This window comes from Rhea pennata, chromosome 12 (assembly GCF_028389875.1).
Source record: "Rhea pennata isolate bPtePen1 chromosome 12, bPtePen1.pri, whole genome shotgun sequence".
Taxonomy (NCBI): domain Eukaryota; kingdom Metazoa; phylum Chordata; class Aves; order Rheiformes; family Rheidae; genus Rhea; species Rhea pennata.
Window position 1 is genome coordinate 3461209 of NC_084674.1, and position 22509 is coordinate 3483717.

The 22509-nt window shown below is 37.7% G+C and overlaps 1 protein-coding gene across 1 annotated transcript in view; it reads right to left on the reverse strand.

The window, feature by feature from the left end:
* Window positions 1-548: 548 nt before the first annotated feature.
* The window catches only part of LOC134145618 (contactin-6-like), an 87850-nt gene continuing 65889 nt past the window's right edge, over window positions 549-22509 (reverse strand). Inside the window, exons 10-20 of the mRNA XM_062585283.1 lie at window positions 19225-19400; window positions 18772-18889; window positions 17751-17909; window positions 17512-17661; window positions 13358-13428; window positions 10727-10961; window positions 10014-10129; window positions 8379-8565; window positions 3560-3672; window positions 1723-1891; window positions 549-669 (exon numbers count right to left, since the gene is read on the reverse strand). Coding sequence (XP_062441267.1) covers window positions 563-669; window positions 1723-1891; window positions 3560-3672; window positions 8379-8565; window positions 10014-10129; window positions 10727-10961; window positions 13358-13428; window positions 17512-17661; window positions 17751-17909; window positions 18772-18889; window positions 19225-19400 — 1601 coding nt within the window. The 3' untranslated portion in view covers window positions 549-562. The remainder of the gene's footprint in view (window positions 670-1722; window positions 1892-3559; window positions 3673-8378; window positions 8566-10013; window positions 10130-10726; window positions 10962-13357; window positions 13429-17511; window positions 17662-17750; window positions 17910-18771; window positions 18890-19224; window positions 19401-22509) is intronic.

The window sequence follows — 22509 nt, forward strand, 5'->3', positions numbered from 1 at the left end:
GATGCCAGTGGAAGGCTACTGAATTCTGTGGGCTTTAGACTGTTCCATATGATTGCTTTTATTTATCCGCTTCCCTCTTCAGAAGAAAATAATACCATACACTTAATACATTGGTTGATACAATTTCTGGTAATACAATGTGCAAAAGTAAGTAACTTTTATCCATTGAAAGTGGTTTTCTACAGGTTACAGTGAAGAACATGAAATAAATAATAGCCACTTGACAAATAATTGCAAGTCTCTTAGTTGCAGTAGTTTGGCACAGGTCTTTCATGTTTGCCATACAACTAGAGTGGAGTTTCAGTAAGAATTACTAGTTGTAAAATACGAGACCATTAGCCTTATGACCTCATAGCTATGTTTGGCACCACTCCATTTAATGCATACACATTTTATCTATGAAATTTAAAGCTTATTTCTTTAATACTGATAGTTGCATTTTCTTAATGTTCCATTCATCTCCCTTCCCTATCCCCACTACAATTATCAGGAATAATGGTTGTGATGAAGTATTCGTATTTACAGATGGTTTACTTCTAGAGGTCCATGGCTGAACATTCTTTTAACCCTCAGGAAAGGAGAGTGTAAGAACAAAGCTCAGTAGCAGAATCTCGGATGTCAATATATGATTTACCAGCTGGGAAGACTTTATTCCTCCAGAGCGTAAACCTGTAAAAAATGCAAACATAAATCTAAAAAAGTAAATCTACACCCCAAATCACTTTTCTATTTTATCCACTATAATAGTTGTCTTTTTTCTAATTTTAAAAACGAAATATCATCCACAAATATTATTTGTATTTACTTATTAAAAATGTAATAGTATTTTGATGAAGTATGGACTTGAATGATTGTACCATACTCCACGTGAATATCTGCTTTCAAGAGTGTTCTAGCCAGTGTGTTTGAAAGTGTTCTCCATTTTGTGTGGGAAAAGTATTTTTGAGAGACTTGAACCTCAACACCCACATTCTAGCTGTGTTGAAGTGATGTGGTTATAGGGTCATTTTTTTTCCCTTCCTCTCTATGTAAGAAGCACTTGACTGCAGAGCACTCTGTAGCCCTTCAGCTTCAACATCGTGAAGTTGTAGGAACGCAGATAAAAGTTCTTGCGCAGCTTGATTTAGTCAAGAGATCTGAATCTGTTTACTGTTCTCCACAAACAGCTCTTTATTGCTGGATGTTTTCTCAGTTTTCACCAGAGATTATATCATGAGTGGGCACAAGCTTTACAAAATCAAGTAAGCTGCTGCAAAGCTGAAGTGATTAGCAAAAGGGGAAAACGAAAAAAAATTTTTTTTTGAAACATTTCAACTAGTATTAACTTCAGTGACAACCCAAAACATGGAATTTGAGGGGATTTATAACTAACTAAATGTCTTTAGTTTTAATCTGGTAGGTGTCCTTAAGAGCTGCCTTACATGTGTGAGCTGTAGCTGTTGCTTAGTAAGAAAGCTTATTTTTCTGTACTTGCTGAAGTGATGCAGGCCAGGACATACGGCAATGTGTACTAAAAATCAGGTCATTTCTACATGTTCTACAAAATACTTCCTCTGCTAATGAATGCAGGAGTGCTACAGACCCATCTACGCTTACCATAAGGGACCTCCCATTGCTTTGTAGTGATGGGTAATGGAAAGTCTGTTCATCTGTGGTATGTCTTAGAAACATGGTTTTCTTACTAAACAGTAATATTTAGAGAAAGAAAGCAAAAAAACATACTTGATATTTTTGGAATTCTAATTTCCTCACTACTGCTGCCATCCCCACTGTCACTGACTGTTCTTATTTCTATGAGATAATCCTCTTCAAATGGTACCAGAAGTTCAGCTGAAGTGTTGTTTGTCTCCAGTACATGAGTTTTGCTTTGTCTGTTTTTTCTGTACAAAATCTAAAGAGAAAGGATTTAGAAAATAAGAGTTACTGGATTTCTTGTGGGTTTTTACATTCTAAAGGATTTCCTTTTGCAAGAGTGTGTGTGTGTGTGTGTGTTTTAAAGCATCTCCCAAAATTTTCAGAGTATTTTCAGCACACACAGGGTATTAAACAGAAAAAAGGGACTTGATCTGAAACAAACATGACAACTTAATATGCCTATATTCTACCTCTGATCCCTTGTCTGTTAGAATTACAACAAACCTTGAAAATAAGGTTATAAAAACACTCGATGGAGTTTTGTTCTGGAAAAAAATGTGCACATTTTCAAAAGACTTAAGTATGCAGTATCTCTTGGCTGTATCATGAAAATTATTGAAAATGTCTCCATTGTGGGTACCGAGTTTTTTAAATCGGCCTGTTTGTGACAATGTGTACTCAAAAATAATCACAGTTAAAATGACTCCACTGTAAAATCACCACCTCTTAAAGAAAAGACAGAACGCTTCAGAGCATTATGTTTCAGAGGTCAGGACATTTGCATGATAGCATCTGAGATTCCTCTTGGTTAAGCACATTTCAAGAACTAAATATGATGGATTCAGTGCCTATTTGTACTTAGGTTTTTCTGCTAATGTATCATTGTGCCAATGTACACACTAGCTGCCCACATCCCTTGTGCATGAATGCATCGGTAAGTCTAGATGGGGATTTTGCAGATGACAATAAGTGTTTTTTTCTTTTTTTTTAATCTAAGCAGCTTTTCCGTGCTAGCACAGCAGACTGTTTTGACTCCTCTCTATGGACAATTTTGATGGGTTTTTTTTTCTTTATGCTATAAAGAACAACTGAAGAGCAAAGCAGAAGGGGAAAGTGTTAAAAGGAATAGTCAGTATTGCAGTGAGTATTCTTAAAACATCAAAATGTAGTAGACAAGTATAGCCTTAGAAACAAGTACGGTAGACAGAAGAGCTCGATAGTCTAGTTTTAACTTTACCCTTAATGTGTGGAGCTATTCAAACACACATCACTAGGGTATTAAAACAAACCAGAAAAATTGCAAGGGTGTTCTATTTCTTTCCCCTTGTGGCATAAATAACTCCATAAAAACTTAGACAAAACTTTTGAGCAGCAAAAAGACTTTGGTCCTGAGAACTTTCTTCATGTATGTGTTCTTCATTTTTGTTTTCATTGAAGTTAATCATGAGTATTAAAAAAAAAAAAAGCTGTCTTGTGGCTGGAGACTCTGCAAACAAGCTTCACACTCAGTTTTCTTTAAAAGATGGATTTGCAGCAGGGCTTTTTATTTCAGTCACATTGGAAACACGTACATTCGCATATAGATAGATAGCTATGAATATTTAAACTGCAAAGACTTCCATATGTTTTTATGCCAATCTGCATAAGACACAATGCTTAAGAGGCAGATCTTTTTTTACAGATCTGTGGAACTCTAAGAGATGGGAATGCAAGAACCTTAAATGACTAACGAGATTCTAGTTTGAACAAGAGTCACTCATATTTTTTGTATAAATATCAGCCAACCATCCCAGTAACTCAAGAGAAGTCACTACGTTGCAGATAATGAAGTCTCAAGGAAAGCATTTCAACAAGTCATTTTTTAAAATGCTTTTGTTATAAACAACATGTCTAATTAACAAAATGAATCACAGAAATCACTTACTTTGTAGCCTAACACTTCTGATTCATTCTCCATTGTTTTTACATGTTCCCAGTTCAAGCAGATTCTTGAATTTGTCAGTTTCCATGCGATGTTTGCTGGTGGTTGACTTGGTGCTTAAAAAAAAATTGTGATCAGGATGCAACTGAATATTAATTTGCATAGTGTAATTGAATGAGCTGCTGACATGAAAGTAACAAATGCATGGATTACTGAAATGTAAGAGTGAAAAAGTATTTTTCCAGTCCATCATTGCTCTCATAATAGTCAAAAGAAAAAATCTATTCATAGCATTTACTCTTGAGTTCATTTTAGAATTTAGGCAATGTCTGGCAGTGTCTGACAGTTTGTTACATTTGATAGTTTTTAAGTACTTTGTTCCTATCTATATTTTAATACACTGTAGAATTCTTTGCTGTGAATGTTTAAGGAAATCCTAAGAGTGGACCTAGATTTTTCACAATATGAAGATAGGTTACAAAGAATTACGCATTCTATGATGGCTCACATACAAATGTAACACTGTAGGATTTCATAAATTTTTAGCACAACAGGCTGAACAGGCATAAAAAGCCTTTGACAAATCTGAGTGCCAGGATTTTGAAAATGTGCCTGCAGGTAACTGAAACTGAATCCTGTGTGAACACGTGAAGTTGAAACTATGCCTTTAAAATACATTTCAGATCTAGAATGGCACACTATTTCCTCTATGGCCTTCCCTGCTTGGGAGGACAGCACTCAGAATGTAAGAGGAAATAAGAATTTGAAGAGAATTAAGGAGAAGAAAGATTTGGAGCAACAGGACTTCTAGGTTGTGAATACCCCAGACAAGAAATTCAAATGCTAAATGTCTGGGATCCTTCTTGTCTCCCTACAGTTTTTGTATATTGATGATGATCATGTGTAAAGCAGAAGGTACTGGTAATATGAGAATGCTCTCAATTTTTTTGTTTCCTACAGAGAGAAAATAAACTGTGCGTTGTACAAGAAAAACAGTATAGTCTGTTTTGTAACTGTAAAGAAATTCATTTTTTTTTTATTTTTCATTTATTTCCCACTGGCGGGGAAAGGTGAATCTAGGCAGATGTGATCCTTCCATAAGCATTAATGTGAGATCTGGGTGTATACTCACTTCTGTTATGAAGGCATTTGTATATATTTGCCTGTATAAACACTCATAACTGAACCGTTGTTAGTAACCCCTTTGCTTCCAGTTCATGGTTTGTACTAGCAATTTGCTCGAAGGCAGAGTATCTCAAATACTCAACCAGCGGAGTTCTTGGAAGCACTCAGATAAAGGTCAATGTCAACCCATCCAAAGATTTTTATTGCAATACTTACACTATTTCAACTCATAGGCTTTGGCCTGGAAAAATATTACAGGATGATCTTTCAAACCAAAAATACCCAGTATTGCTATACAGTGAGGTACCTGAATAGGTCATGCATAGCACTTAAAATAATCTACAGTAATAACAATTCAAAGTGTTTTTTTTTTTGTTTAGTTAAGTCCTAAGTATGTGTTCAAGTTTAACTTAATGTTGTGGCATGTTTTACCTAATGCTTGTCTTTGCTCTGTGGAGTTGAGGGTTAACCTTGCAGCATATTTCTAACATATTTGTTGTAGTATGTAGTTGTAAAGAGAAGAAGAAATAGTCTCTGAAATCTGTTGTATCTATGTTAAACAGAAAATAGAACTGAGCCTTACATAGTCCCTAATGAAGCAGTATGTTCAAAGAACATAATTTCTGCTTTCTTAAATAGTTTCCACTTAGACCTCAGGGATATGTACTTGGACCTTAAATTGATCTTAGATAAGTAGATTTCAATCAGAATTGCACATGTTTGGCAGGAAGGCTGTTCTGTTTTTGCTTAGTCTCTATAATAATGGCATGCACAGACTGTTCCAGAAGTCATTGCAGTGAGTATGACAAAGCTATTAGCTTGAAGTCACATCTCCCACTCTAGATGCAAGTTTATTATTCTTCTGACAGTCTCATACTGAAAGTGCCCACATCTCTCAAGAGACTAAAAAATTTAACATGTTTTAAAATATCAAATGTGTTATTTTGACTTTAGTTTTAAAATGAACCATTAGTACAAACCTTGGTTTGATGGAAGACAAAGTCATTGCACTGCAATAGCAGATTTACAGTCCTTCCACTTGACTGCAGGTCTTCAGCCTCTGCCTTTCATATATGTACGCACAAACAAATGCAGAGAGTGATTTCCAGAGTGCCATTTTCTATCAAGTCCCCCTTTACTCCTTGTAAAAGGGGTCCTATCCAAATCCTTGGAAATGATTTGGCTCTTGGCTCTGATTTGTTTTTTGTTACTTGCATTAAATAGTAGCTTTTATCATGAACTCATTTTAGAAGTGGGTTCTTAGCTTGCACTTCAAATAACACTGAATAGCATGTGGATAAGAGAGCAAATGATGTAAGACAGGAGGAGCATCTCCCTTTTTATGCAGAAGATTTGAGCACGTGTTTACTGGGAAGGGGAATTAAGGTATAAAAAGCAGAAACACTTCAACAGTATTACATTCTGGGTACTTAAGCATGTAATATTTCTGAAAAAATTCTGTGTTAGTCAATGTACTTTTCATTTTAGCATTGAATTTTCTATGGAACCTGCCTAGCTGCAGATCATATGCTGATGAAGCAGAGTGCAAGTGTTTTCTTCTATGAACTACAATGGCCTTAAGACTGCTGCAGATAACTTCAGAGGATAAAATGACCCCTCCTGAGGGAGGTAATATCCCTCATAATGATACTATGCAGAGGCCTATTTAGCTGGACATACGGTTCTAATATTTAAAGTTAAAATATGTGCAACTTTCTACTATGGTAATCAACCTTTTTTTTTTTTTTTTTTTTTTTTTTTAAAAAAGAGCCTTTACATAGCAAAGTGCATACAAAGTCTTTACCTAGTTTACTCCAAGAAGAAAGTCACTTTTTAAATATTCTAATGGAAAGATGCAATCATGCTTTATCATTTACAATGCCATAACAATGAAGATAAGTGTTCACTTAAACTACCAGAAGTATTCTGGTGTTGCAGCGAAGAGAGGAGTAGTCATTGCCTGATGGTGATGGCAGTGAATTCAGAGATAAATGATTAGCCTTTAAAGAGTATGAAATGGAAAAAGAGAGGCAAACTCCTTTTTGGCTCTCGGTCCAAATGTTGCATGGACAATTTTTTGAAGCATTAGATACAATTACAATACTTGTAGCTTCCAAAGTACCCTAACACATAAAGGGCTAAATTCTGCCTGCTGTCATTTTACACTGGCTGATTCTATGCTTAAAAAGCTAATCGCATTGGTTCACTGTCCAAATCAATTACTTCAATTGCTGTATGTTTTGGGAAGTTCATGAGCAGGTCTGAGAGTAGTAATTTCCTGACAAGATGTCTTTGAGTAGGGAGGACATTTGCATTATCTTTGTAGCTAATCCAAACAAGATGGATGATTTGGTTCAGCAATCAAATCATGAATTTTTATCTCTTTAATGCACTTAGAGAAGAATAGGAAGTACTTGTTTTTCTGAAAGTTTTTTTTTTTTTTAAAAAAATCATAGGTTAGAACATACAAACTCTTAAGATTTTTTACATTTTTCTTCCAACTCTCCCCTTCTTGCTATTAGGAGAATGAAAGTCCAGTGAGCCTTTACGTTACTTCTGGGCTCCCCAGGACAAGAGACATGGAGCTACTGCAGAGAGTGCAGTGTAGGGCTACAAAGATGATCAGAGGGATGGAGCATCTGCCCTCTGAGGAACGGCTGTGAGAGCTAGGCCTCTTCAACCTGAGGAAGAGAAGACTGAGGGGGGATCTTATCAATGTCTACAAATACCTGAAGGGAGGATGTCAGGGGGACGGGGACAAACTCTTTTCAGTTGCCCCGTGTGACAGGACAAGAGGCAACGGGCAGAAATTGAAGCACAGGAAGTTCTGCCTGAACGTGAGGGGGAATTTCTTCCCTGTGAGAGTGACGGAGCACTGCAACAGGTTGCCCAGAGAGGTTGTGGAGTCTCCTTCTCTGGAGATCTTCAAGGCCCGCCTGGATGCAACCCTGTCTAACATGCGCTAGGTGACCCTGCTTGAGCAGGGAGGTTGGACTAGATGGTCTCCAGAGGTCCCTTCCAACCTTACTGATTCTGTGATACAACATAGTCTTTTAAGTGGCAACCCTGTCACACAAATCAAAAAGATTGAACCTCCCAGTTTTCTTGAGTCTCATCAAGTCTGAAGACTTCAGTTCGGGATTTTCTCTCCTTTAGTGCAATGTTTGCCTTGCTGAACACTACTTTGTGGGTTCAATCCCATAGGATGGTGTTCAGTGTTTCCTTTTTATCTTGGAGGATGGGCCCATAAAACCATTGGTTTCTGTTCTCAAGAACAGAATAGCGTATTTGTTGATACTATTGCAGGAAACTTAAACAATTGGTATTTAGACTATTATTTTCATGTTCAGAATTAATTCAGCATATAAATAGTATAGGGTAAATCAAGCACCCTTCACAGGTTTTATTTAAGTAAGTGAGAAATTTGGCTTCTGTTTAGTCAGAATTTAATCCCAAGTCTCCTATGGCTAAAGATTAAATTGACATCTTATACCAAAGTTTGAGTCAATTTCATGGTGACTCCAAGATTGTTATCAAGGAAGAAGTAAGTTTTTTAGTCAATAATTCGATCACTTAATGTTTTTAGGAAATGTAGGGTCAAGCTTTATTTGGCATTTCCACATTTAGCAGAGATGGATCGTATGTTGAGATGTCATACTGTCAGCACAATTTGTTGTATGAAACTGTGAATACTCACGTGACTTCTTCGTAGTGACATTTACTGGGGTGCTAGAGGGTCCTGTCCCTGCAGTGTTGTAGGCCCGAACTGTTACAAAATAGACTGTGTTAGCTTTTAGTCCTGTGATGTTTTTTGCTGTTACATTTCCCTTGACTCTGACTTTACCAACTGTGCTTTCCTTGGGATCATCTGTCCAATATAAAACCTGAAAAGTAAGAAGAAAGAACCAGCAACTAGTTGTTTTCCACCAATTACAGATTTGGCTAGAAAGCAGACACGCTGACAACTAAGATTTCAAGGAATGCTGGATGTTGTGTTTTCAAAATAAAACTAAACAGGAATACCTACAGAGAATTAAAAAAAAATCAGAGACTGAATACTGATTAAGAAAGCAAATGAAGTCTTTAGCTTTATAGATGTCCAAAAGGAAAATTTTTAGTAAGGTTAGAAATTTAAAAGCTTGGCTGTTTTTATGGCTTGGAGAATCTGAAGAAGACTCTCAGTCATCTAGGCAGATTTTAATTATGTATCTTGTCTCTAGTTTTGATTCAGTGACAGCTATTTAGACCTGCCCCTCCCTCTCTCCCCTCCCCTCCCCCCCCCCCGAGTGATTTAGGCAGGTTTGTACATGCTTCCTGTTATCTGCGTTTATACTTAAATTCTGGCCTGTCATTAGGAATGTATTTCTGATGCCTGTGCTGGTTTTACTTTTATGTACCACCCCCCCCCCCACCATGACCAAAAAAACGCCCAAAAAACTTCAACCATGTGAGTAAAGTGCATTAAGACCCTGAACAGAAATCTTATTTCAGATTACTTTGAAGTATCCCCAGTATTAATATTAAAAAAGCTTGATCTAACCCTGTCCTGGAGGCATATCCATTCTTTGCTATGGATGTCAGAGGCAGTTTACACCGGTTTCCATCCCCACTCAGTGCTTGAGACAGAATCATGTGGAAAGCAGTGTGGCTGGCTGCATCAGCAGAGCCTTGGCATTATCTGCTCCTCCTTGCAGCTTCCCCTCCGGCTCAGACCCTGAAATGCCTTTGCCTGGCTCTGGCCCCAGAACTCATCGCTGTTACTTTGTGCAGCCCTGCTTGCAATGGAATCAGGGTGCTAAGTAGGGGCAAATAGACTGTCAGTCATTATTAAATAAGCAGCTGCTCGCTGAGAACACGCGTGAGAAGCCCAAAGGTTTACCAATATGTAAAAGCAGGTGGCTTTGACAGTAGTAACTTTATTTTATTTTTGGGGAGGTGGGGGGATGGGTAGCAAGGTTAAAATGCTTCCTGTAGGTCATGTACATGCCTCTGAACCATGAAGCAGTACCGTGTAACATTTAGCTAGCATTGTGTTTATGTAAGGGAAGGGATGATAAGCTTTGTTTTATGGAATCGAGCATGAGTCCTTTAATAATAGTCATAAATGATTGTTTTGAGGTTTTAGTTCGTGTTACAGGAAAGCTTAGACAGGACTCAAGTCCTGGGGTGTAAATGCTTGTGATTATTTCAGGTGAAGTGTTACTAATGAGACTTGGATGAAGAGCTCCATTATCTATTAACTTGGAAGCAAGGGAGAAGAAACCAGAATATAAATGCATCTGGAAAATGAGATATTTGAGTATCTCAGAAAACAAATACATCTGCGCCTCACCTCATAGCCCAGCACCCTTCCAGTGTGCCTGTTCCACGCAATGGCCTTCCAGGATACTTCCACTTCTGCTGCTGAAATACTCTGTGCCAAAGTCCCTGCTGGTGCTATCTGTGGCTCTGGGGTCAGAAGAAAAAATACAGGCCTATAGTAAATGCAGCTGGTAGAGCATTTGTATAATGCAAAGATTGCTATATCAGAAATTCAGGAATATTAACAAAAATAGCAGGAGTGTTTTGGTTGAAGCAGCAGGCAAAGGCTCAGGAAACTGGTCACGAATCCCTAGCTTTGCTACCGATTTACTGTGAGCGTGAGCAAAACTAATTTCTTGGAACTGATCATTACCCACAAACTGGGCCAGATTTTGAGAAGAAGTTAGCTGCACGAATGGAGTGATGAGGAAAGCTGGACTGTTTGAGTGTGGAACTGTTTCAGAAGCCCTAATTTTTCCCAGTCTACCTAGTTGGTAGACTAATTAGCCTGTCCTTAGGGCTGATTATTTTGAAATATGTCTTCTGCTTAAATTAGGAAAATCAAGTAAAACAAAAAAAATCAAGGGACAGATTTTCAGATCTTCTGTCTCATTCTGTCTCTCCTCAATCTCCAGTCCTTAAGCTGTCTCTTTAACATCCCTGTAAAGCTGTGTCTGATCTTATCTGGGGCTTAACTGATGCTACCAGAGCACTACCACTAACAACAGTAAGGCAGCTGTTTACCATCTTCTCCTGAGTAGACAATGGATACAGAGCTCAGGGTCCCTTCTCCTTCATTGTTGTAGACACCCACTTTCACTTCAAAAGGAGAGAGAGGTGTGATGCTTTCATTTCTGTAGATGTATTTGCTTGCTTCTACTGAAGCCACCACTGCCTTTATCCATGTTGCTGAGCCAAGAAGTCGAAACATGATGATATAGCCGAAGCCTTCCCCACTTTGCAGTTCTTCAGGAACTGGCTGTAGCAACAAGGGAATCAGTCAATAAGCATTTGCAGTTATACACTGTTTTAATTGAATCTTCATTTTCTCAGTGTATTTCAGTACTATTGATTCAGTTGACGGTGCTTTAGAGAAGATGATAATGTTTGCTCCATCAGTCAATGTAATATTGAAATAAAAATCAAAATCTATTGAAGCAATCAATTTAGAAACAAAAGAGCTGATCAGCTTTAAGAACACTCTCTTTCAGGCATGAAGTTTTCAAAATTAAAAGCATCTCACTCAGCTTAGGCTGTATTTGAATTTCTATTTTCCTAAGGGGCATAGTCCTAGTTTTACAGGATTTTTAAAGGAAAAAAAAGTTGGGAAAGAGTAAATGTATATACAGAAGTGCACCTCAGCTATATAATTGTCTGCATATGAGTACAGTACTTCTTTTTAGCACAAGTGAGGAACAACTTCATGAACATACTCGAGTTTTAGAATAGAAATGTTACTGCAAGTCGACGTGGCAAAATTAATGTTTCTATTAATAAAATCTCCTGTCGAGATACGCATTAATGACTCAAACTGAACAGGCAGTTTCATCAACGCTGCATCGAGCATGAACTTCTTTATTTTCTTGAGATAAAAATATCTTCTATGTTGGCTTCTCAAAGCAAAAGAACATCTGTGAAACAGAAGATCATAACATGGAGAAAGTGTTCCTCAGCCACAGACAGTGGTGTGTGTTTAGATGTTCAGAGCTAAGAAAATTTCACTGGAAAGCAGCCATGCAAAATAGGAATACAAGACAGAGAAACGGTGGGACAGAACTGCAACCCTTTCAGTGACTCATAACTTGGAGCTCCAAGTTCTTCTTCAGTAGATAGTTCTATTATAAACAATAGTGATGTGAGAAGATATTTCAGGGCTATTTTCTTTTCTCCTTAAGTTCCTTGTAACTCCATGATAAGCTGTTTATCAAATAATAACCCTGATCTGGCATATTAGCTAATCTGTTGCTTAAGTGTTCTGCAATCATTGTCTTGAAATACCCCTTTACATCTTAGCTAGTCCTGAGAGAGTTAAACTGTGAAGGATAATGGTGTGGTGGGGGGTTAAAGGAGTTCAAGCTACTTTCTAGAGCTTTTAATTTGTTTTTTGAGACTCCTGTGACCTGAGATTTAATCAAGATGTTTAGTCAGTTCATCACAGAAAGCTGAAGAGTTGTGTTCTGTGTTGTTGGCTTGGCATAATTAGTATTTCTTCTATTTTTCAAGACATACTGTGGAGTCCATCAGGATAATTTGATTGAAATCTCTCAGGTTGTTTTTCAATTTTCATGTTTTTCCTCTCCCAAAGAGTAGATCAGTATAGTAGAAAATGAAGCAAAACAGTGCAAGATAGATATAAAGGAAAATTCAGTTCAGTCAAAGTGAAGCAGTTTAGTTTTTTAATTATTTTATTTTTTTTTAATGAGCAGGAAATCCATGACAGCATTAAAGAAACACGGTTTTGGAGGCCCTCACCTACGTTAAGAGATCAACAGAGGTCACTTTGATCAGCCTTTTGCATATATCTCTCCTGACACTAAGACACATGGCAAACATGCCTAGCCTGCCCTCCAGTCTGGATGCTTCTTCTGGGCTGCGATAGCTCCTGTTGAAGGAGATAACCTCACCTAGCTCTGAAGACATCTACCTACAAAATTCTCATTGATTTCCTAGATCTGATTTTTGTTTCTCTTCTGTAATGAAGAATCCTGAGGGCAAGAGATGCTTTGGCTAGTTTTTCCAGAGACTGGAGCCTTGACCAGGGACCTGCCTTGTCACCTGCATCTGGTTTGTGAGGGAGCTCCTTCCTGAGCTGCTTTAGGCACATGCAGAGGCTGGCAGATGGTGGGAGAAGGAGGGCTACTTCTCATTGTGCTTACTTTCTGCACTCTGTACTGACCTGTGCTCATGCATTGCAAATTGTAGTATATATTTTAACCGTTTGGAAAACACACATACTTTTGCTGGAGCACTAGAGAATTAAAGGGTTCATCTCCTTTAACATGTAATAGGATATGTCTTGTCAGCATAGGATTCCAGAATGAAAAACATGTAAACAAAACAACAAAAAATGTTAATGCAGAAAATGGCCAAGCAGATGAGCATCTTAAGCACCTTCTGCACAATGGAGATAAGAGGGTTATATGGACTTTTAAACATCTTTATAATGTTTTTCTTAAAACTGTTTATTTTATAACTTGTTACTACGACACAGAAAACCTGCTGTATAACTTAAAAATATTTCTTCTCAAGATGCAGGATGGAATCAAAGCTCAGACAAAGCCAATGGCCAAATTCCTGTAGATTTTGGTAGGGATCTGATTTCACTCATATACTTTTCCCCAATAGACAGCATAAGTTGATTGATTTTAAAATTACCTCCCACGTGATGACAAGCTCCGAATGACTTCCTCCTCCTCCGCTTACATTTGTTGGTGCCACTGTAGGAACTGGAGAAAAAACAGGATGTTGGTGCTTGCAGTTACCACTGCTATTGGCAGGAGTCTTGTCAACTGAAAGATCACAGCTTTTCCTCAACTGTTCCTCTGTGCAGCTATTCTGCCTTTCAACGTGTAGAACAGGGACTATAACAGCACATTTTAGATAGATCTGTGGCTTCAGCCTTAGAAACTTGAAAACTTGTAAACATAATTTCAATCTATGTGATACATGAGTACCCTGGTTCAAAAAATTAAAGATGCTAGTAACATCAAGTATCTGACATTATTATGCCTCATCAGCTAATGGGCAAAATGATGTTCCATTCAGACAGTAGCTGCAACACTACTGATTTACTAATTATGCATTTGTTTTATAAACATGTTGTTGTAGCAGTATATATTTTTTTTAATTGGCTATAAGCTTTTCTTAGAAAATTCGAGACTTGTAATGTGCTTTTCTCCTTTTTCACTAGTCAACAAGTGGTCAATAGTGTATGTAGAGATCAGGTAAGATGCTCGTGTCCCCAGCTAAAGGGGCTTCTGATCATTCAAAGGACTGTACAAAGATGCAAGGAAAACACTGGTATTTCTTGCCTCTTGCTCCCTCCTTTTTTCTATTCATGTGTTCATCACATTAACTTATAAATATTACTGGATTTTGTAAATTTAGTTGTGATGCTATGGATGGGATTTTGGCAGGCCAACTCCCTATCACATACCTCACTAGATTTACTAGATTTAGATGATACTGTGTTTATTTTCTGCTCTTGAAGTATAAAAAAAGAGAACTCGGAAACTGGCCATGACAGAAAACCCTCTAAGAGGTTTTTAAGAGACATTTTTTATTGTTCGCCACCTTCAAGCATTTGGTATTACTTTCAGTAATTTCAGGACTGTTCTGTTGTATACATCATTCAGCTTTCACTGTCTGCAAATGGAGTGTGTCAAAGAAATAGAAAGGACAGCTATATCTCAGAAGCTTTTACAGAGATTTGTGCAGATGAACTCTGGCCCTTCTGCAGCAGTTGTCTTCCTGTACTACCACAGCCGCCAGAGGGGCTGCTCCATCTTGCTCCTTGCTGCCTCCCTTGAGAACAAGGGCACTGGGCAAAATTACAGGTGGAGCTATGTAACAAATAAACTATTGCTGTATCAGGATCACAGAATCAGTAAGTTTGGAAGGGACCTCTGGAGACCATCTAGTCCAACCTCCCTGCTCAGCAGGGTCACCTAGAGCATGTTAGACAGGGTTGCATCCAGGCAGGCCTTGAAGATCTCCAGAGAAGGAGACTCCACAACTTCTCTGGGGAAGCTGTTCCAGTGCTCCATCACTCTCACAGGGAAGAAATTCCCCCTAGATCATAAGTAGTCTCTGTTACGTTCTTACGGTAATCTTTGATGAAACTAGTATGATGAAACAAAAGAGTGCTTGTGTCACCTAGGTTTAAACTTCTACCAGATACCAGTTAATCATCTTGTTTGCCTGATACTCAGTGGAGAAAAACGAGCATGTATCTCCCTTGGGCTTATACTTTGCTTCCTGTAATAGGTCTGTGAAACAATGACACTTTGAAAATGTCTCCAACTCTCTACTGACTATAAACAACTTGCCTAGATTAAACAACTAGTTTAAGATAGTTATAAAAAGTAATAGCCTCTTAAAAGTTCATGGTGATTTATGTCGCTATTAAATAAATATGCGAACACACTTTCACTACTAGATTCAAGCCTACATCTAAATCTTTGCCTGATAGCATTATCCCTAGAAATGTAGAAATTTCAAGAATATTTTGTTCTGTAGCCATAAAAGTTACTGCAAGTAGAAATGGACTAAACTTTTGGAGAGTTTAACATAGATACTCGATTTTGTCACTCACAATCAATATCTTTGTGCACATCAGAGGTAAGCAATTTAAGACTGAAAAGAACAGCACTAAAGGGTAAAAGTGACTTCCAAGTTTGGCTGAACTAGTATTTCACTGTTCCATGAACCAGTTGATGCTCAGTACATACATTAAATGTGTTCAGTGCTTACTGTAGTTGCATGGGGAAAGAACGTATACTACTGTTCAGCAGAGCTTCAGCTGGGTCATAGTTGAAAAAGGGCTGGAAATCTACAGTTGAGTACACCAACAGAGGCTCAATTAATTCTCAGTTCCATTTTAATGAAATCAACGGTGGCTCATTTGCATCCATAAATCTAGTAATGCTCAATCAGATTTTAGCTTGTAAAAGAGCTATTATAACAGGGAAATGCAAATTGAAATTCACCCTTTCACTGCTACACTCTGATTCTGCTTTCAGTTTCTTCTGCTAAGAAACTAAAGGTGAACTGTGTCTTGCCTATATAAACAGAAATATATTGGGACAGAATGATTTACAGGAGTGAACAGGTTAAGTAACTAAAACCTGGAGCCTTTTCATTCATTTTGCTGAGCTTCAGATTAGGCTACACTGTACAAAAACCTATTCCTTATTGCCATGATAAGTAATGTCCTTTCTACTTTTTTTCTTTCTAGATCTGCCCTTGTGCATCTCTCTAACAAGAAGCAAGCTTTTACTGATTGTACAGGTGGTTTTGAATATCATACTTCAAAAGCCCCTAAGGTGGCAGCAAGAAGAACCCTCTCCAGATTACTTTTGACTTCATGATCAGTCATGTTATGCAGAGCATGCATCTGTGATACTCTAATAGGGACTAGAAAATCTGTCATCTTCCCGTCTGCGGCTTTTCTTCAACCTGACCTATTTGCATGGAAACTTTGTGGAGTCATATACCACCCACCTTGTGGCATAGATTCCCCCCAGCTGTCTGTAAGCCCAGGCAGGGTTGCTCCCTGTATTTGTGCTGGAGGCTCTCAGCTCTTGCCTTTCGCTCTGTGTGCAGCCCTTTTGTCCAGTCACGCAATCTCTTTAACTGCTGTACTGGTCAGGAGTTCTAGATTGCTAATACGCCTCATTTGGTCTTTCTGCATCTGGCAGTCTGGCTGCTGTTGAAACTGCTGTTCTAATGATCAGTTTTTTTCCTGTTACTGATACTCAGGAGAAACTTCTGCTTCAATAACAGAAAAAAAAAATCTTGGCAAAAATCAGTGGAGTTAATACATTTTTAAGTACCTTGGGACAAACATGGCCTGTTGACAAAACAGTCTGGTAAATATTCTGAAGAGCAAGTTTTTCTGAGCGTGTGTATTTTTTGCTGTATAATCTACTGTATTTTGAGTTCAGTCTTGAAATGCAACCTGCCAAACTTCAGATTGTGGCAAACAAGATAAACACAGAACAGAGAATGTATTATAAAACCTACTTCCATGTGACTGCTTTCCTTCCTATAAATACTGATTTTATAGGTAGAAGAGAGTTGATAGTTACAAGGCTGAGAGAAACTTGAACCAAGGGCTTGGGCTTCAAATAAATTGTACTTAATGGAGTAGGTCAAAGGACTGACAGTGTCGGTCAACCAAGAATGAATCTTCTTCCCATGAGGATCCAAGTCCCGGGAAGATGAATGTGTAAAGGTTAGACTGATAGGAAGGAAGGATCCCACACTGCAGTCACTAGAAGCTATTAGCTTCAGCGAGCTTTGGATGTTTTAAGTTATTTGCTCTAGTTAAAGCCGGTATCTTGTCCCTGCTGATGCTCAGGTATCAAATATCCTCTGCAACAAAGGCATTACTTGTTTGTAATAGGATATATCAGAGTGGGTATTACCGCTTTCTATTCAAGTAACAGAACAGGCAATATAAACAGTTATACCTGGAAGAAAATAAAATGGCATTTACAATTGCCTGTCTTCAAGATGGGTGTTACGTATATTTTGGGAGATGTCAAAGGCAGCTCCAGCCTTTATTGCTGGCCCAGGTAAACTGACTGCAGGGGCAAAGCATGCTGTACCTAAGCCAAATCTGTCCGTGCTCCATGTTTTCTCCACAGAAGACCGAACACTGCAGGCTAAACGGCAGATAGGTGTGTAAGTAATCCTATTGGATGGAGCTGCTCTGCTGTACAGAACTACTAACAGCCTAGAGCTAGCAACATGTCAGCGTGAGGTACTGACTTTCTAAAAAAGACTGGCAGAAACCAGGAACTTACTTGCTGCTTTAGTTTTCAATAGTGCTGATGATCTACTTGGCTCCCCAATTCCAACACTATTGCTGGCCACCACACGAAATTCATACTCGACCCAAGGGCTTAAGTCAACCACTGTTGCTGTGTGAGTCCTACCATTAAGGACTTCAGGAACTAAAGACAAGACAGATAGGTAAATTATTATTTTTTTTCAGTAAGTAATGGTTTATGCAAAAAATAGAAGGAGCTCTCAAATTGCTCACCTGTTGAAACTGCCTGCCATCCAACTGAGAAAGGAGTCCTTGTCTGAATATTGTAGATCTGGACTGGACTATTATTATCTATTCCCGATTTCCATGATAACAGAGCAGTAGTACTAGAAATTTGTTCAACTTTAACATCTTCTGGTGGACCTGGGGGGCCTAACATGAATATGTATTTTCAGATAAGGGTATTTAAAAGAGAAAATTAATTGTGGGACTAGGCAGGCAACTCTTTCTTAGGATGGTGAAATTATTCAGATGCAGCTTCATAATAGCACAATCTCTAAGTGATGTTTTAAATGTAAACCAATGTAATGTCTGCATTACAGTTTTTAAATTCACAAGGGATTTTTAGGTCAGGAAAACATGTACCTTTATGTTACTAGTAAGAAAAACATCAGCGGGGTATGAGTTTTGTCTGGCAAAGAAAATTACCTAGTGTGTCATTTGTTGAACCATCAGCATTCACAGACCTTCTTTCTCTCAAATTTAACAAAAACTGAGGGTTGGAAAGACTGCAAGACTGCACACCACACAGTGGATCCTCTCCCATCACAGAACCTCTCTTGCTGCTGCAGTGAAAAGTTAGCTAAAACTTCAGTCCTGTCACTCAGCTGACCATAGAAAATCATCTTTCATATAATCTCAAGGTACTGGAAAGAAGACAGATCTTTTGTTTTTTGTGTCCTTTTGCTAGCCCACTGAGTGCTGCAAAGATACCCATTGAGGAGTAGGTGACATCCATATGATGGAGGAAGACTTGCCTGGGCACAGCAAGAGAAATCTGCCGTTCCAGATGGCCAGGACAAAACTGCACAGATCTCCCTGGATTAGCTGCACACCTGCATCATTTTGGCCAGCATCTCAGCTGAAACTTAAGACTCAAGGGTACACAGCATATACTGCTGCATTATTGAAATGTTGATTTAACATCCTAGAACTTCTTAAAGAACAGCTGATGTTGAGAATTTTTAATTCTTTCAGAAGATATGAGAGGAACATCTACGTTTAACAGACATACCTCTTACAATTATATCCCCTGTTGCAGATTGACTGTCTATAGTTGTTTGTACTGTGCATACATACTTCCCAGAATGATGCAGCTGAATATTTCTTATCATCAAATCTCCAACAGATGCCTGGAGACACAGGGAAAATAAACTAATTACTTACAGCACGCTTTCCATCCTAGACACTTCTATAAATTGCTCAATATTAATAAAATATTTAGCTTTTAAATTAAAATATTCATAGCTATCATCATTTTCTTTCATGTGGACGTTTTTATTACGGCTTCACAAATAAGCATCTTTATGAAATTTAATAAAGAAAAATAAAGGGCTGCAGCGCTTATAAAGAAACAGTTATTTGCCATGCATATCAGTAACAATGGAAGAATTATGATAAATGTTAATGTGGTCTAAAGACTGTGGAAAATAGCTTCATGAAGCACTATGGAATTTCAAAAACTTACTTCTCCAATTCTTTCAAAATGACGTATTCCTCTTTTAAAATCAAGTATATTGCCATTGAAGGACCATGTGAACACCACATCAACAGAGGGGTCATGAGACGCCTGGCAGGGAAGGACTATGCTTTCTCCAACTGTAACATCCATATTAGAAGGTGGAATAGTAATTACAGTCCTTTCTGTGGAGATTTTTTTTTTTTAAAGAAAACTTTTATTAAAATGCTTACAAAAATAGTAAAATCTTGAATGAGTTTTGTACCATTTGTGAAATGGTTTAAAATTGGCCCAAATGTTCCATAATAAAGAAAATTATCTCTAATACAGTGATGATTTTAGAACACTCTTACCCATACATAGCCTATTACTTTTCCAGTATCAATAAAACGAGTACACTGTGTGTCTCACAAGAGTTTGCAGATGTCAGAGGCAACATACTAAATGACCTACACGTTACTTTGTAAAGCCCATAGTTAATAGATAGGATTTCAGCTCAGGAAGTGCAGAATTCATCATTAAAACTGTTAAAAAATAAGCTCATGGTTGTTCATACTTTGAAACTCCTCTTACAGGAGACTACAGCAAAAGCAAAATTGGTGTCTGTCTTCCTTTATACATTGAAATTACTTTTTAATTTATATTACCATTAGTGGTAGTTTACTGCATAGTGTTGCTTACTTTACATCTTCAAAGGAGAGTTCTCTAAAGACAATAAGTAGCTATGCAATTTCTTTAATTCTTTACACTGAGAAACCAAGTTGCTCTTAATAAGGGGAGTAGGAGTTTGTTGAAAGAAAAAGAAATGGGTTTATATGGCTTCACTTTTGTTGACATGACTGGCAGATAGATTAAAGATAACAACCACTTTATTGTAAGCAATTCTCTTGAATAAAGCTTTTGTGCATGAAAGTGTTATAAAATGGTAAAGATTCAGAAGCACATGAATAAAACGAGAGCAGAATCTATTCAATATTACTATGTTCTGAAAATAATCTGAGAACAGGAGAAGAAAATTTGCAGGCGCTATATTCAGCATTCATTCTGGCTTAACCCTATGTGTTAAAAATGTATTTGAAAGTTCAGGATTTGTTTTACGAAGACTTGGTTTCAAAGGGTTGACACATGATAGGACATCCAACATACTACCTTCAAATACATTTTCATTCAGACTGCCAGAGTCATTGCAGGAAGTGATTAAGCAGAAATGGGCAACAGAGGCTGAAATTTGAATGACTTCACAGAGCTATACTTAGTGACTGTTAAAACAGTGGTCAAGGAGTAGTGAGGTATAATACTGCATTTTTTGCTAGCCTTTCTGGACCTCACAAGTTCCAGTGATACACCTGATGCCTTAGGTATCAAGTGGTATTTTCCAAGGAACACAAAGAGCAAGTCTATCTGGTTTGTATTGTATCATTAAGAACCTTACAGTCTAGAGAAAGTATTCTCCTAAGGAGTTAAGACCTGGAACACACTTACTCAGTTTTTTCTGCATATTCTGATTGTTTGGTGTCAAGAACGGCAGAAATGTGAAGGCCTCAGTTGATAGTCTTGAAGATCCTTATTCAGAGAAATTTCATCCCTTTTGCTGAAAGCATAAATTCCAGATGACTCAAGGGCTATATTCTTCGCTGGCCCAAAGAAATTGGGCCAATGCACTGCAATGACTCTGGCAGTCTGAATGAAAATGCATTTGAAGGTAGTATGCTGCATGTCCTATCACGTGTCAATCCTTTGAAGCCAATTTCAGTATACACTGACAGAGAACCTGGTTCCATAAATCTTAAATGAATTCCACTGTGAAGCACAGTTTTACGGTAATGTAAAAGTATCTGGGAACTGCAGAGAACCTCCACAAAGGGTTTCTTTTCTCACTACTTTGCTCCTGTACTTTTTATTTCTCACAGCTGAAGTAGAATTTCTCTCCATGAAGTATTCTTCTGTTACTTGTCATAATGCTGTTTATGTTAAAAGAAGAAAAACAATATGCAACTGTATATCAAAAATTGGAAAAGTCTCTCTTGTGATATTTGGAACTTCTCTTTGCCAGTAGGAGGTCAAGAAGTATTAGCTACTATAGCCCAATACAGTTCTCACCTCTACTGCCAGAAGACTTGATACTACTTCATTCTGTAACTCTTACTTCTCTGTATTGGATAGTTAGCGTAAGTGTGTTTTGGCCTTTCTGCAGTGTGTGAAATTACAGCATTCCATAGATAAGTAAAATACTCTTAAGTAAAATCAAATTTCTTCCTGGAAATTTTGAAGTAAAACTAAGCAAGAACTATGCAAACAAGATTGCACAGAATTTGTTACCAGGTTCTGAAGTTACATTCCCAAACTCCTAACACACAAATAGAAAATGTCCTTTTCGTAAATTCTTCAAACCTCTGTTAAGTCCGCTATTCTGTTCTACAGAAAGGAGCCATTAACTCCAGCTGGTTGTGATGAAACTGAGTTTTTTTGAAACCTTTCTTCATCAGAAAGTGCCAGCAGTATTACAGTTGCCCCTAAGGTTAGTCATATTATTACTTCTTGTACGATTATTTAATCACACATCCAAACAGGTAAAAAATAAGACAACTGCAAGCCTGTTACAAAATGTTTATAGTTGGTTTAAAAATTCTAGAGACCATTTACCATTCTGTTAAAACCTGCAGGATGCCACCTTAAGTGACAGATAAATAATGTGAAAAAAATATGTACTATGGAATCCACTATTAAAACTGTATTTTGGAATATAAGAACATAAAGGTTTCTTTTTATAATACGACAAATTTCAAAAATCACATGCTGTTTTATAAGAATTCTGCTTTCTTATGGCAGGAACCTATTTGCCAAATAAATGTTCAAAACTGTCCTATAAGGAATTATACTGGGTTTGTGTGGTGTATGTTTTTAGCAGTATTAGCAGGAAATCCATTTTAGGAGCTTATCATCCTATTGTGTTTTCTGTTGTAGCCTGCTTATATCCAGTGACACCACTGATGCAGATGTTCACTTGTGCCGTATTTTCTGCTTCTTTTATGGAGTTGTGTTTCACTCTCACCTCAAATACTTTGAAAAGCTTCTTAAAAGCTCCTGGTTATACATTATCTATCCATCTTGCTTAGCAACTGCAGATATGTGTAATACAGCAAATCCCATTCCAGCAGAGAAAACAGATAAGATGTTGTGAGTGCTTGAGGTATAATAAAGACTTCTCAGACAACGAATAAACAACTCAATGAGCAGCAATAAACTTAATTTGCACATTAGATATGCTTTTCCAAGTTCTGACATTTCAGTTGA